General features: G+C 37.4%; 1 protein-coding gene across 1 annotated transcript in view; it reads right to left on the reverse strand.

The window, feature by feature from the left end:
• The window catches only part of LOC123952617 (histone-arginine methyltransferase CARM1-like), a 287622-nt gene that overhangs the window by 180886 nt on the left and 89824 nt on the right, over positions 1-16912 (reverse strand). The window contains exon 2 of the mRNA XM_046021869.1: positions 1938-2063. Within this exon, the coding sequence (XP_045877825.1) occupies positions 1938-2063 (126 nt within the window). The remainder of the gene's footprint in view (positions 1-1937; positions 2064-16912) is intronic.

Genomic DNA, 16912 nt, shown 5'->3' on the forward strand with positions numbered 1-16912 from the left:
AAAAGGAAATACAGTAGAAATCATTCACTATTTGAGGGTAGGAAAAGTTCTCGGGATACTGAAATCAATAAGAAAAAAAATGGCGTCACCAAATTTGAAAACTTCTTTTCAACATAAGACATCACTATGTAAATGAGTAAGCAAATTCCAAGCTAGGAGATAATGTGCGTGAATTGTGTGTCTGACATGTGCCTGGTGTCCCGCATACACGAAGAACAATAACTCCATAGACAAACAACTACTTAGTAACAAGTAAATGATTTGAATTCATAAGCACATGAAAAAGTGCTTAATATCACTAAGCATTAGGAAAATGTAAATTAAAACCACAATGAGATTCAACCACATGTCTACCAAAATGCAGAAAGTTTTATTTAATTAGTTAATTAATTATTACAAAATGGAAAACAAATTTAATAGACCGAAAGACCAAATACCAGCAAAGATGTGGAACAACTCCCATCCATTATTGGTGGGAGTATACGACGGTCCAACCGCTTTAGAAAAGATTCTGGCTATTTATTAGAGAACTAAGCTTGCATTTATTCTATGACCCAGAAATTTTACCTCCTGGTATTGATCTAAAAGAAATGAAAAAAATATATGTCCTCAAAATGAGTGGTATGAGAATATTTATAGCAACCTTACTCATGATAGCCAAGACCTGGAGATAGTCTCAATATTCACCAAACGAGCATGGATATACGAATTGTGACTATTACCTAGTAATAAAAGTGAACAAACTACTCATACTAGCAACATCATGGATGTCTCAAAATATGCTCAGTGACCTTATTAAAGAGAGTGTACACTGAATGATCCCATTTATAGGAAGTTCTAGTCAAATCCAAGTCAAATCTAATCTTGGTTAGAAGAAAATCAGAGCAGTGATTGCCCCTGGAAGGACAGCTGTAAGGAGTGATGGGGAAAGGCTATGAGGCAACTCTTAGGAATTATGGTGTTTTTGAGATTTGTGCATTGTGAGGTATGTAAATTTAACTTTAACAGAAAAAAATTAGAAACAAATTTTGAATTCTAGTTAATGATATGTAGCTGGAAGTACATGGTGGCAGAATGTGTTGGTTACTATAATTTACTCCAAAATGCAGCATAAACATAAGATGGACAGATGGACAGACATGTGTTGGGCAAATTCCTCGCTCTAGCTGATGCCCATGTGAGTGGAATTTCAAAAGAAGAAACCAGGTTAATTTCTTTATCCCAAGTAGTAACTGATAATGAAACAGCTTAGGGTACTTCAGCTAACCAGAGAAGAATAGATACCCCTGGGAATACTTTACGTTGTCTGGATTAACACTGTAAGTACGAAGAATCAATTTATATCCAAGTCAAAGAAAAGACCATCAAACATCTAACGCAGACCCAAGGCACTGCTAGCCTTAGTTTCTTTATTAGAGCTGACCTCTTCCAGAGTGTCTTTTCTTCCTTTCTTAAAACACTTAATTTTACTTTAGTTTACCTCCCTGCTTGTTTGATATTCGTCGTCTAGAGTCTAAAAATGAACAACCTATGATTCAAAGGTAAAAAAACAAGACAGAATCATTCTGAATGCCACTCAAATTGGAAAGTCACATTTCTGCGAACAGCCTCGTCGTCAAGGAGAAGCAACAAGAGTGTTGGAAGACTGGGACCATCCTTGGTGGCCGTCCTCTCCTGCAGCTCTGGAGGAAGGAGGACCAAACGGGGAGGGGGCGGTCAAGAATAAAAACAATCTCATAGTCTAGGAAAAGGCTGGTTAATCCCTGGCCAAGGGATCGAGTAAGTGCCAGCTCTAGTTTCAAATCCTTCTCTCAGTCCCTGACAACTCACATCAGGAAACACGCTGCCGAAAGCCAACCAGCCAGTAACAGCAAAGCTAACCAGTCTGGAGACTTGTCCTCAGGAAAGGCAAGGAAGGGGACAGGCCCCAAACTTACCAGCGGGAGACTCAAACGTCAGCAAAACGCTGTTGTATCCCAGTGTGATCAAGACGGATTCCTTCCCCACACGGCAACATTCAGTGTCTCTGTTGAGTAAGCATTTGAAGACACACACGCCATCGGCTACAGAGGATGGAAAAAAAAGGGGGTGGGGATTAGGAAAATCCATTTTTGAACATTGTAAAAAGGTTCAGCAATGCTATCCCTACATTTCTCTCCTTTTTTCAAGGCTCCCCATTTCTTTCATAATAGAATCCCTCGTGAGATGTAAGGCAGTAGGAGGATCCGAGATAAAAGAGGAATTAACTGTGGCCCAATAGCAGTTCTTTGCATGTGGGTTAGCAGAGAGATCAAAACTAACTCTTTGTGGCTCTTGCTTTTATGTCCAGGGCCCCACTCCCTTTAAACCTCGTATTCCCCAGAGGGTTTTGTGTCTCTTGAAGGCTTCCCGGGAGAGCCCAAGTCATGTCCCTCTGGTGATTCCTGAGCACCTAGTGTATGCCAGAGAGCTCACACGGTCTTCCTTGTAAGTCCTGTCACTGCCAGTGTTCCTGGGTAAAGGCGAGGCAGAGAGCTCAGGTCCAAATGCGCACAGCTAGTAAGGGCAGAACCAGGATTAAAGCCTGAGATTAAATTTGACTCTGAAGCCCATTGATGCTCTTACCACACTGGGCGAAGGCAAGCGCAGTAAAGAGGGTGCTTGGTTTCTGCAAGCAGGGCCCGCGGTGAATGGCTAGGCTCTCACCAGGTTCATCCATGGGTAATTGGGAAGTAACTCGCTATCCCTCCTTTTACAAGCAGGCCTTGAGCACTGGGGCGGCTGCACAGTGGTGTCAAGAGTAATAAACTTGGGGTTTGGTTTTCATCTCTGGTATTTACTCATCTAGGGACTTCAATCGCCTAACCACGCTTAGCCACATTTTTCACTATGTAAAATAAAAATATTGATATTTATTACCCAAGCTTTTTGTGAAGACTGAATAATAAAGGCGAAAATAATTTTTAAAATCTGATGATATGGTTGGGACAATGGGATATATGGGGCTATGGTCGTTTCTCTCATTCTAGACTAGATCTTAGTTCCCATCCTTAATGTCTTCCATTCTCCCTTACAAAATCAAATACAGGAGGTGTTTTAACTTTAAAACATAGTTATATATAAAATTCTGTTACACAAGTATGCGGCCCATTCATATACACACATTCAAAACACACACACACAGTTAAGATGACCAAATATTTTCAAATATTTTCATCCATTACTTCAAATGACTGAATACTTCCTGATGGAAGCTTTAACAAATATTTTTCATAACACATCTTGGCTGGTTAAAGAGTGCAGATGTTTTGAAAACATTTTCTTGGCGTAAAGCGTGATTACAGGTTTAATGATTACAGCCCACTCCGTGTCTCAAAGGCATCAGTGTCTCCTTGCAGCGAGGCAGCTGTGAAGAGATGCAGAAGAAGGGAGCTTGGGCTCTTCTAGACAATGTGTTTTCTTTAAATCACAAGAAATGGGTTCCCACTCCCCCAACCAAGAAATCAGGATTTTCTGCACTGACCAATTGTTTTCTTATGGTGTTGGAGTAGGATGAGGGACGGATGCTAGCTAATCTTCTACAGTACCTTGCAGTCTGTGAACTCTGTGTGGGCAGGAGCGATCTTATTTTCTTTTTTTAAATCATTATCTTTTTTTCTCTGAACCAAAACCCAGCACAGTACCCCGTACTTAATAAATATTTTTTGGATCAGTGAAAGCACTTCTGCATATATTGACTGTATGTCATCCCAGCATAGATAGAAAGCTTCAAAATTTATCTGGTTCAGTTCTCCTAAACCAGATATGGTCAGAATTTTTTATTTTGCTGTTATTTGTTTGTTTGTTCTGTTGTGATTTGGTTAGGGTGTAAAATGAGGTGCTGTTTTATCCTACTTTCAGACACTGCAAAACGCCTTCCCATATATCCTCTTTCCTATATCCTCTCTTATCCTCTGTTTAAATATGGGTGGAACAGGTTGTTTTAAGCATGCCATAAAATCCAGTAAGTACTGGTAACTACTTAATTTTTTTAAATCTACATTTGGCAATAAATACATACTTTAAACAACATCAAAAAGCAATAAGCTGGGAAAATCTTTTCAGCACACTCAACGAAGATTGAATATCCCCAAGAAACAGTTTACTCTAAAAAATAAGAAGAAACAAACATCCTTATTGAAAAGTTACTAGAGGGATCGGTAGGTAATTGACAACTAGTAAAATGCCAATAGCATAAAGAATGTGAATAATGAATTACGATAATATTCAAAGAAATGTGTACTAAAAGAATGAGGTCTAAATTTTTACCTGTCAATATTTTAAAAAATATATACTAACAATATCAAATACTGGAAAGGGTATGAGACAATAGTGAATAGCAATTACTGGGAATATAAATTTCTAGGAGGTAGTCTGCCCATAGGGTTCAAAATGTAAAGTCTATGTAATCTTTGCTAGACATTCTGCTCACAATCATTTCCTCCAGGATGTACTTTATCAAGTGTGAATGAGTGTATAGTTAAGGACGTTCATCTTAGAGTTGTTTACTATCCTAACAAAATGCAAAGAAGCGGAGTCTACCACTGTGTACATAATTGGTTAAGTGGAACATGAGGCCTCCATGTTCAGGTTGCAAAACAGCATGTGCAATGTTATTGTAGCAATTTAATGTGTTTATCTTCAGAGGCAGCTGTTGAAAAAGAGACACACCAAGATGTCATCAGTGGTTTTCTCTACACGGAGAGATTTGGGATCATTTTTATTTTTCCCTTAATAAGGTTCTGCCTTGTTTGAGTTTTCTATGAGACTATTTCTTTTTAACAATCAGAAAATACAAGCAATCCAATAAAAGACAGGCTACCATCACGAGTGTATTTTGCCACAATCTCATTCGTGGTGGGTATTACCGTTCTTTTAATTCTCTTATGTATTAGATATTAACTGGTAGTTTACTAATTCAAAAATATTGATTTAGGAGTAAATGTAGCCAATTGATCTAGGAATAAATGCACCCAATACAAGTGTTATCTCAATTCTCATTTTCAAGACCATTCATAGAAATGAAGATTTCATCGTGTTTTCTGTTTGCTGATCTTCTAACTGGTACTGATTTCCTTTCCTATCCTTAGACCATGTTAGTACATAAAACAAACATTCTAGTTGACTTCTGTTAACTAATGTGAGCAGTATTAAGTGCAGCTATCTTACGGTAACGTATTTCACCAACTGAGAAAGGTGTCTTTCTAAATTTAAAGGATCTGTGTCAAAAAAATTAAGGAATACAATAAAGAGTTGTTGGGAACACATATAAATCCATGACCGTGAAATACGATCACAATGATGACAAGTAGGGGTGACGTGGAGATCTAAGGTTCAGGGCATCTTTCTCCCGACCAAGTTATTACTACCATTTATAAGAAGTACATCTGCAGAACATTCTGACTCCTTACAAACATCTCCTATCATCTTTTCAGTGGTACAGAAGGCTGGGTGTTTCTGTGTACTTACTGTCATTCTGCTTTTGAACAATTGCTTTGCTTACTTCGTAAAAGGGCAAGGCCTGATCTGCCAGTAGCAGCGAAATCACAAGCACCAATCAGCCCATGTGCACAAAATTGAGGCAGCTTTAGAAAAGCAAAGAACCTTGCTACTCCCTCCCTAGGAAAATGCCACTTGCTTCCCCAGAAGCTTCTCAAAAGAACATCATGATGGTGGTGGTCCAGATGCCTGTTCTATCTTCTACCTACCCTCATCTGAGAAGATTCCTAGAGACACACAAAGAAATCCATGTTCCATCCATTTTACAGGTAAACATGGAAAATCTCACAGAGTAAGATCAAGAGAATTGCTCTTGGCTCTATTAAGCAATATTTCTCTTCTGCTCCGCATTGGCACCCTCCTCTTTCAGTCCTTGCAAATGCAAAAGACCACGCTGGCTGACCAAGAACTTTACGTATCAGGTATGGTCTAGAACAGAGGTTCTAATATATATATAGATATAGATAGATATCTATATATATATCGATAGAGATATCTATATCGATATATATAGATAGATATATATCGATAGAGATATCTCTATAGATATCTATATCTAGATATAGATATAGAGATATCTCTATCGATATATAATATATCTAATCTATATCTATAGATAGATCTATAGATAGATATATATATCTATATCTAGATATAGATATAGAGATATAGATATAGAGATATAGATATATAGATAGATACCTATCTATATATAGAGATATATAATATATATTTATATTATATATTATATAATATATATTATATAATATATCGATATATTATATAATATATATTATATAATATATCGATATATTATATAATATATATTATATAATATATCGATATATTATATATCTATATATATTATATAGATATAGATCTATATAATATATATAGATATATCTATATCTATATAGATATAGATATATTATATATAATATATAGATATATAATATATCGATAGAGATATCTCTATCCCCCCGAAAGAAGAGTATTATATATATCTATATCTATATGTATTATATAGCTACATAGATATAGATATATATCTATATATATAGATATATATACTAGATATTATATTATATATAGATATATATTATATCTATATCTATTATATATCTAATCTATATCTATAGATAGATCTATAGATATAGATTAGATATATAATATATCTATATATAGATATATCTATCTATAGATAGATCTATAGATAGATATATATATCTATATCTAGATATAGAGATATAGAGATATAGAGATATAGAGATATAGAGATATAGATATATAGATAGATAGATACCTATCTATATATAGAGATATATATATATATATATAATATAGATATATATATAATATAGATATTATATAGATATAGATATATATAATATATATAGATATATCTATATCTATATAGATATAGATTAGATATATAATATATATAATATATAGATATATATAATATATCGATAGATATCTCTATCCCCCCGAAAGAAGAGTATTATATATATCTATATCTATATATCTATTATATAGATATATAGATATAGATATATAATAGATATATAATATCTATATTATTATATATAATAGATATATTATATATCTATATTATTATATTATTATTATATATCTATATTATATAATAGATATATAATATCTATATTATATAATAGATATATAATATCTATATTATATAATAGATATATAATCTATATTATATATCTATATCTATAATAGATATATAATATCTATATTATTATATATATAATAGATATATATCTATTATATATATCTATATCTATATATCTATATAATATAGATATATAGATATAGATATATATACTACTCTTCTTTCGGGGGGATAGAGATATCTCTATCGATAGATTAGATATATCTATAAATCTATATATTATATATATTATATATCTAATCTATCGATAGAGATATCTCTATCCCCCCGAAAGAAGAGTACTCATGGCATTTGTGACAGTTAATAATATGGCATTGGTGCCAATTCTTTGCTCAGTGACTCTTTTAGTATTTTCCTGTCTAGAAATATGAAGTTAGGCTGCCTAAGGAGTGTGTTTTCTAGAAATAGAAAGCTACGTGATTGTAGAACAGCACCTCTATAGATGGAATAAAGTATATCGATAAGTGTGCAGTTAGTATTTCTAGCAACTTTAACCACAGGAAAGGAATGTAAAGGAAAAAGGACAGGATTACAGAACCCCCAAAATCTACAATTAAAATTGGCATCAGTGCTGATGGTATTAACCACACGGTTTCCTATGAGACATGACAAAATAGCAATAAAGGATACATCACAGCTTCTCCCTCTCCTCCAGAGAATTTTGTGTTTTAGAGATTCGATCCTAGGCTCTCGCTTGCTGAGTAAAAACTGAAAATGGATTGACTGATTCAGGTTGAAGGGGGCCAACTGTTAACAGCAGAAAAGAAATGAAGAGAATGGGAAGGTAGGTGGGAAATGCAAGACAGGGCTTTGGAGGAGGTTTCAGAGTTGAGAATCGGGGGTAGCATCCATGGGTGAGGAGAGACAAAGAAATGGAAGCCTGGCCGTTAAGACATCAGTGTCAGAGTCCATAGTCTCTCGTGGTTCAACTCCCCCTCCAATTTCTGACTCTGAAAAACAATCTAAGGGTTTTGAAGGGGCGGAGGTGGGAGGTAGGGGGAGCCTGGTGGTGGATATTATGGAAGGCACGTATTGCACAGAGCACTGGGTATGGTGCATAAACAATGAATTTTGTTACACTGAAAAGAAATTAAATTTTAAAAAATGGATTAAAAAAAAAAAAAAAGACATCGGTGTCAGGAGACCGAAACTATCATCACCCAATGTGACTGCTGAAACGGTTGTCTGGTTGTTGGTCCGGTTTAGGTTGGGTTTTTGGGGTGTTTTGGCAAATGCTAACTCCTTCCTCTACATGTTGTATTCTAGTTATACTAGCTCTGCAGCCTGGCATTAGACAACCAGCACACAGTACCATGTCTCCCTTCAGCCACCATCCAGCTATGATCCCGTGCTCCCCGCCAGTTCCAAGTACATGTCTTTCTAAGTGTGGTTGTCCACAGTCATTGTCTACTAGAATCTTAAAAAACAAAACAAAACAAAACAAAAAACCATATAATGTATTATTTGTTTCAGGGGTACAGGTCTGTGATTTGTCGGTCTTACACAATTCACAGCGCTCACCATAGCACATACCCTCCTCACTAGTAGAATCTCTAAGGCTCATGGAAACAAGTTCTTCAGTAGGGTTAAGAAGGGTAATGGGAACAACATTCCCTGAACTCTTGCATGCCAATCGTTGTCTTTGTCTTTTACATTTTTGGAGGTCAGGTTTTTCTGGATATAGAATCCCCGGTTCACATTTTCTTTCTCTGTGGATCTCTGGTATGTTCATACATTTTCTTCTAGGGAATCGCGTTACCATCAAAAAGACTGATGGTAATCGACTTTTCTGGCACTTGTGGGTAACATGCTAATGTTGCCCAGATGTCCAAAGGGTCGTCTCTTTCTTTAAAGGTCATTATTTTTGCCAGAATGTGTCTTATGCTAGCCATTCTAGGTCCATATTTCCAGGTATAAAGTTATTCTTTCAATAGGTATTTTCAATTTTTTTATGTTGGCAAAATTTTCTCAATTATAATTTTTGTATTTGTTTTATGTCTTTGCTCTGTTACCTTCTTTCCAGACTCTCGTGTATGTATGTGTTGGATCATCTGTGCTGAGCATTGATATTTATAACTTTCTTTTGACTCCCTTTTACTTCTTTTTACATTTAAGTATTTTTCCATCTTTTCTCCCTTATTTGACATATTTCCTGTTGCTTCTAATTTAATCTTCCCTTCTAAAATTATTTTACTTTTATTTATTTTATTCCTAAGTATATTCTTGAATTCTATCATTTTGTTTATGAGTTTGCTAATTCTTCATGTTATTCTTGCATGTCCTGTGTAAATTTTCTTAATTTCTCTGATTTTTTTTTTTAATTTAACCTTTCAGACACATTTTAGAGCACTTACTTTCCTAGCATGCTTTCATTATTGGTGGGGATGTTATTTTGTCCCTTCCTGCCTTTTTTTCCCTGTATGGCATTTGACTTCAATACTTTTCTGTTGTTTATTTTTATGTGAATATCATTGTTTTTTACAGATTTTATCTATTCATCTGACAGAGATCACAAGTAGGCAGAGAGGCAGGCAGAGAGAGAGGAAGGGAAACAGGCTCCCCGCCGAGCAGAGAGCCCGATGCGGGGCTCAATCCCAGGGCCCTGGGATCATGACCTGAGCTGAAGGCAGGGGCCCAACCCACTGAGCCACCCAGGCGCCCCTATGTGAATATCATTTTACTAAACTTTTATAAAGACAGTAATTGCACATACAGTTTTATAAGACACTATCAAATTGTTTTCCAGAGTGAATGTGCCATTTCAAATCCCCATCAGCAATGGACAAATAATCGAGTTTCTCCACATCCTTGACAATATTTGGTGTTGTCACTATTTTTTGCTTACACATTTCTATCATTGTGTAGTGTTATCTCATTGTGAGTTTAATTTGCACTTCTCTGATGACTAATGATGCTGAATGTTTTTCACGTGCTTATTTACCATCTGTATATCTGCTTCTGTTCATGTGTTTTACCCATTATTTTTTTTAACTATGGGGCTTCCAGAGTTCCTCTTATGTTCTAGACATGGGTCCTTTGTTACATATATATATATGTGGTTTGCAAGTGTTTCCTCCCATCCTGTACTTTGACTTTTCATCCTCTTAACAGGATCGTCTATTAAAAGTTTTGAATTTTGATGAGACCCAATTTATCAAGTATTTCCTTTTATGGATCATCTTTCTGGGTCAAGTCTAAGAACACATTCACTGACTGCCTTGACCTTGCTCATTCTATGGTTTCATTACATTTTTTTTAAAAAGAGAGACTGCGAGAGAGAGGACACGTGTGAGCAGGGTGGAGCCCAACATGGGGCTCGACCCCGGATTCTGAGTCTCTCCACTGTAATCTACAAATGAGTTCACATCACTCCAGGCTTCCAGATTACAACTAGTGAGGCACATGCGCAGTCACTGCAAAGCTCCACTCTAACTTTCACAGGCCCCCCCCACCCCCACCCCTTCACCCCACACACTGAATTAAAGCACAGACCACTCCCTCAAGCCCCTTTCCTGCCTCTCCCCAAACAACCCCTAACCCCTACACATATGCTATATAGCCAAACTAAAAACCGGCTGATCTCTAAAAAGGGCTCATTATTAGGGAAGCAGTAAGGATGTAAAGTTCAAGAGTGGGACTTCTGAAGGGATATGATTCCCTTTCTGCTACTGAAAATATCACCCAATTTATAAAGTCCATTTCATATGCCACCACCTCCATGGTACCTTCCGTGATTGACCCCAACTGGCATATGTATCTCCCTTACCTCACTGCCCCAAGAGCTATTCACACCTCCCTTACAGCCTGTAGCTTCTTCTCTAATTCGCACCTGCACCTTACTCATTTTGCAAGATGTCACACCATTCGTGAGCAGGAATTGGGACCTCTCCATTTCTGATTCCCCTGGAGGACCTGGTATACAGCAGGGACCACAACTGCTCACATGACTGGAACCGCCACTGGCATCACTCAAGTTCAGATTCAAGTTCACTCCGTTCAAGCTCATGGACTATCTGCCATATCCATTGTTAAAAACAAAGTAAAAAGACAAACTTAGCTCATCTTTCTAATCTAGCCTCTGAATCAGCTTTAAAATATTTTTTTCACCATTTCCTCTTTGCTTCTGTATCCTTCTCTCCACACACGACCACAGCAGACAGAACAAATAAACACTGAAACTAACTCCATAATGAAATATTAAACACCTCTGTGACCAATATTTTCAAATCAGGAGGAAGTAAGTTCTCATTCTGTCTTTAATGAAATAGTATGCCACTTCCCTAACAGCTTCCCTAGGAGGCTACCGCTCCCTCAAATTTATTTACAACGCTTGTCTGAGTAATCCTTCAGCTCCCCCTGCCATTTCTCAAGGTGGGAAAGTGATGGGAGCCAGAGACCCCTAGAAATTCTCGGAAAATAGCGGCAGATCTTGTTCTTTTTTTAACCTTAACTCTTTCCCACCACATACAGGTTTCCTCCTTCCAGCCAGCACACCACTCAGCATACAGAATTGATCCATATGTATCAAATTAAAACAAGTAAGTCAATACCGTCACAGAAGTCGCTTTCTAAACCACATGAAAAAAACAAAGAAGATGAAACGTCAGAACATTACAGATACCAAAGTGTCAACTGAACTTGGTCAGAACCTGGCGTTTTTTTTTTTTTTTAGTTGACTTTTTCCCAGCTCTGGCAAATGATGGGGTTCTTTTGGTTTATGAAATGTTTTTTCGGTTACAATATGAGATTAAGAGAAAAAGCTGACTTCCTCGTTTCTCCATAAAAATGTGAAATCCTCCTACCCTTCCTAGAGAAGTTGCTTCTCTTAGATTTAAATTTAATTTCACTGTGAATGTCTCTTTAGGGTAACTAAGTATCATGGAGTCTACACTCTGTCTAGGCAGCATTTTCTCAGATTACTAGCTTTCTCCTTGTGGTTTCTAAAGACTATAAACTGTCTTCTCGTCGTCATTCAATTGGGGATAATTGCTCCAATGTGGATTTACCAGCTATGACAACAAAAAAGTGCGAGCTTCCAAAGAAAGGGTATAAAATAACAACTTCGCTGTCAAGAGCTGTTCTCGGGATTCATGTTTGTTTTCACCGTACGACAGATGTTGTGGAACCAGATGTGTGCAAAGCCTTGGTTAGGGGACTTGTTCAAACACGCGGCTACATTTACGAGCATCTGCTAGCCAGTCGCTGTCGACTGGCACTATGGGAAGATGCAGAGAAAGATAAATAAACTGTAGCCCCAGCCCTGAGAGAGCTCACGGTGCAAAGAGAAGAGGTCTGCTCAAATGCTACAGAACCCCAGAAAAAACAAGCAACGATTTTTGCCCGCGAGATTTTTTACAGAGACATTATCCTGGACCTGAGCCTCAGAAGAAAATGTAAGATTTGCCAAGGAGAAAGGGATAAAGGAGGGAAAGATCATTCCAGTCAGTGGGGAAGAGCCCCCGGTAAAGGCTGGTGAATGAACGTGCCATGCATAAACAGGGTCGACCCGGAAATGAGAAGTGGTCTTGCATGGCTTGCAGGTGGACTAGTAGGTTAATACATCAGTCTGCACTGGAACAGCGGGACAAGGACCTTCTTGTGTTTTCATCTGCTGCAATTAATGTTGCCATTATGATTGACAACAGTTGCTCAGAGGAACACAAGGGAAAATGGAGCGGCTGGCCATCCTTTATAGGGTACCTTCGTATCTTTTATCTCATCTCTTCCTCACTGCTGGTCGTATGACAGAGCTCCTTATGCCTATTCTCTAAACAGCAATACTGAGGCTGAGAGTTCCCAGTCTATTTACTTAAGCTCCCCTCGGACTGGACTGCTGCTGTCTACTCTCACGGTTCCGCATCATGCAGCTCGCTGTGACAAGTAAAAAGAAAGAGGGAAAAAACAGATAAAGGCATTTCAAAATTTCTCAATACATGAGTTCTGAGATCCTGTTTTCAAAGCAATGAGGTGTAAATATTCCCGGTTTTTACTACTTAATCTTAGCTACTCTTAAAAGCCTACTTCAAACTCCAGCAGCCATACATTAATTGACCACATATGCATGCATTTATTTCGGGGATCTTGATTCCGTTCCATGGCCCGAGGCTTCTGCTTTTAGGCCAGCACCATACTGTTTTGACTACTGCAGTTTCGTAGCACAGCCTGAAAGTAGGAAGCAAGATGCCTCTGGCTTTGTTCTTTTTGTCAGGACTGGTTTGGCGATTTGAGGTATTCTGTGACTGCATATAAGTTTTAGAACTGTTTTTTTCTATGGCACCTGTGTGGCTCAGTTGGTTAAGCATCTGACTCTTGATTTCTGCTCAGGTCATGATCTTGGGTTCATGAGATCAAGCCCCGTGTCAGCTTCATGCTGGGAGTGGATCCTGCTTAGGATTAGGATTCTTTTTGTCCCTCCCTGCTTCCCCCACATGTGGACATGCACGTGTTCCCCCTCTCTCTCTCTCAAAAATAAAAAGGAATTGCTATTTCTACTCCTATAATGATGCCATTGGAATCTTGATAGGGATTATACTCAGCCTATAGATGGATTTGGGGGAACATGGACATATGAACAATATTAATTCTTCCAATCCATGAACACAGAATATCTATTTATTTCTATCTTATTCACTTTCTTTCATCAGTGTTTTGTAGTTTTCATGGTAGAGATCTTTCCCCTTGTTGGTTAAATTTATTCCCCTTGTTGGTTGTTTCTCATGTTATTACAAATAGGATCATTTTATTTATTTTTCAGATAATTTGTTATTAATATAATAACTGTCTTTAAAATGATGAAAGAGGTATATGAGTGAACTGGAAAAGAGCCAAATAGAAATTTTAGAAATTAAATAAAAAAACTAAAATAGATGAGTTTAAAAACAGATTAGATACAGCTGAAGAAAGAACTGAACAGAAAACACATGTTGGACAAACTTCTAGATTGCCTCAGAGAAAAACAAAACAAAACAAAAACCCAGAAAATATGAAATCAGTTAAGAAACTGAGGCCATAACAATTATATCTAATCTCCACTTAATAGGAATTCTAGGAGAAGGAAACAGAAGGACTAGGGGAGGAATAATATTTGGGAATATAATGGATGACAATGTGCTGAAACTTGGGAAAATATGCATGACCATATACAAGAAGCAAGAGTTACTATCAGGGTAAAGGGAAAGAAATTCTGTATTTAGAGACACTGGTAAAACGTCACTATACCAAACAAGGAGAAAAATCATGAAAAAAGTCAGAGAGTAAAAAAAAAAACCAAATCAACTATATAGGAATGAAAATTATACTGACAATTGCTAAAAGGAAAGAAGTTCATGTTCCTATCACAAACAATTTTCAGAATCAGAAATCAAAATGTATTTTTTTAATTTTTAAATTTTTTTTATAAACATATAATGTATTTTTATCCCCAGGGGTACAGGTCTGTGAATCGCCAGGTTTACACACTTCATAACACTCACCATATCACACACCCTCCCCAATGTCCATAACCCCACCACCATCTCCCTAACTCCCTCCCTCCATCACCCTCAGTTTGTTTTGTGACATTAAGAGTCTCTTATGGTTTGTCTCCCTCCCAATCCCACCTTGTTTCATTTATTCCTTTCCTATACCCAGACACCCCATGTTGCCTCTCAACATCTTCATATCAGGGAGATCATATGATAATTGTCTTTCTCTGATTGACTTATTTCGCTAAGCATGATACCCTCTAGTTCCATTCACCTCGTCACAAATGGCAAGATTCCATTTCTTTTGATGGCTGCATAGTATTCCATTGTATGTATATACCACACCTTCTTTATCCATTCATCTGTTGATGAATGGACTTTCCATAGTTTGACTATGGTGGACACCGTATTTTTTTTTTAAGGTGACACTCTGGCTCAAAACTAAGTTTAGGTTTTAAACCATGCTCTTTTTTTATAAAATTATTGACTTGAAGGACACTTGAGATCATTCCATCCAACTCACTCACTTAATAGTGACGGCATGCAGCCCAGGTTGTGAGTTCTCCAAGACCTCACCGTCAGTTCACAGCAAGTCTGCTACTAGAACTTCATCTTCCTTTAACCTCCCTGCAAGTGGAAATCCGCAAAGTCGGGATTATCTTTAGTCCGTTACATTTGCCTTACAACACTGATTCCAAAAACCTTAAATTATTTGCCAATTCATACACAGGCACATTCATGCCCACACACCCTCTTGCACATACTAATCATGATACCAAAGATTAGAAAACACCAAAACTGGTCACGGCTTCTGAAACTCTTGGCCAATCAGAAGCAGCTCTAATGATGGAGTTCGGATAGGTGGCTGCAGATACACTCCGTGGTGACTGGTCTTTGCTACCCAGTGCACAACTCTGCTCGAGACTCCCCCGCACGCACACAAATGGCATTCCCATTTCTCAGCATTACCGAAGTTCTATTGGCTATTTCTGCTTGGAGAACTCTGAGAACACACTATCACCGTCCTTATTATCTTCAGGTGGTAAGTAAATTATTTGAGGGTCCAGATTCTGGACGAGTGGAGGACTCACACATTGAAACAGATGTATACTTGGAAAAAGGAAGCCCAAAGCATCTCTTTACCAAGTAAACAAAGAATCTCTTTCTGTTAGTTAAGCCTAGAATTGGAGAACCAAAAAGAACTCGATTTCCTGTATATTGTTGCCACTCCAAGGGGGCCCAGGGATGGACCAGCAGCCTTAGCATCACCTGAAGCTTGTCAGAAGCGTAGACTCTCAGGTCTACGCCCAGATTCTAGACCAGACTGGGTATCTTACCAAGACCCCAGGATGACTCATGGCCAAGGAAGTCTGAGGGACTGATCTAACCACCCCAAAATGAGAATTACCCACCCTATTTTTATGTCACACCACATATTTCTTTATCTTATTCCTTCCTGTTCATTAATTCCTTGATAGCACACATGACCATATTCTCAGCAGCTTTGTTAATCAAAAAATAAAATTCCTAGATGTGAGTAGTAGACCTTAAAACACCATTAAAATGATTAGGCATTGGACTACATCTCTTTCCCATGCAAAAGGAATTTCTAACGCCCCTAAAATAAGCTTAATTCAATGACTCCTTCTTTTACCCTGGGGAAAGATATGATTTAATGTTTTTGCTCCTTCGTGTACATAAAGGTACACAAAGAACTGATCTAATCAAATATTCACTGAATTCAGCTCTATGTTCCACTGGTTTTCATAAAAATCAATGATTTAGGAAGGATTTCCCGTTTTCCTTAATTCTATTGATTTTCTTCTAAGTGCAAAAGCAATTAATATCTTATTTTCCTAAGTGGTATAATAAGCCAATAAGAATTTTAAAATGTAGAATATTTTCTATATTCTTTTACAAGTAGGGAGCAACTAGGAAATGTTTTTCTAGTGCCGTTTAATGCAGGTGATCTTGCTTTAGAATTTTCCAAGAAATGCTATGTTTGAAGAAAGGATGACAAGATGGGGAATAGAACCCTCCCAGGCAGTCAAACGATAATCGTGCTCCCCCACCTTCACTTTCTAAAGAAATCAAGAATTCCTGAAGATGGCGGAGAAGTAGCAGCCTGAGACTACATCAGGTAGCAGGAGATCAGCTCGATAGCTTATCTAAACATTGCAAACACCTACAAATCCAACGGGAGAGCGAAGAGAAGAAGAACAGCAACTCTAGAAACAGA

The sequence above is a fragment of the Meles meles genome, chromosome 11 (genome assembly GCF_922984935.1).
Source record: "Meles meles chromosome 11, mMelMel3.1 paternal haplotype, whole genome shotgun sequence".
Lineage (NCBI taxonomy): Eukaryota > Metazoa > Chordata > Mammalia > Carnivora > Mustelidae > Meles > Meles meles.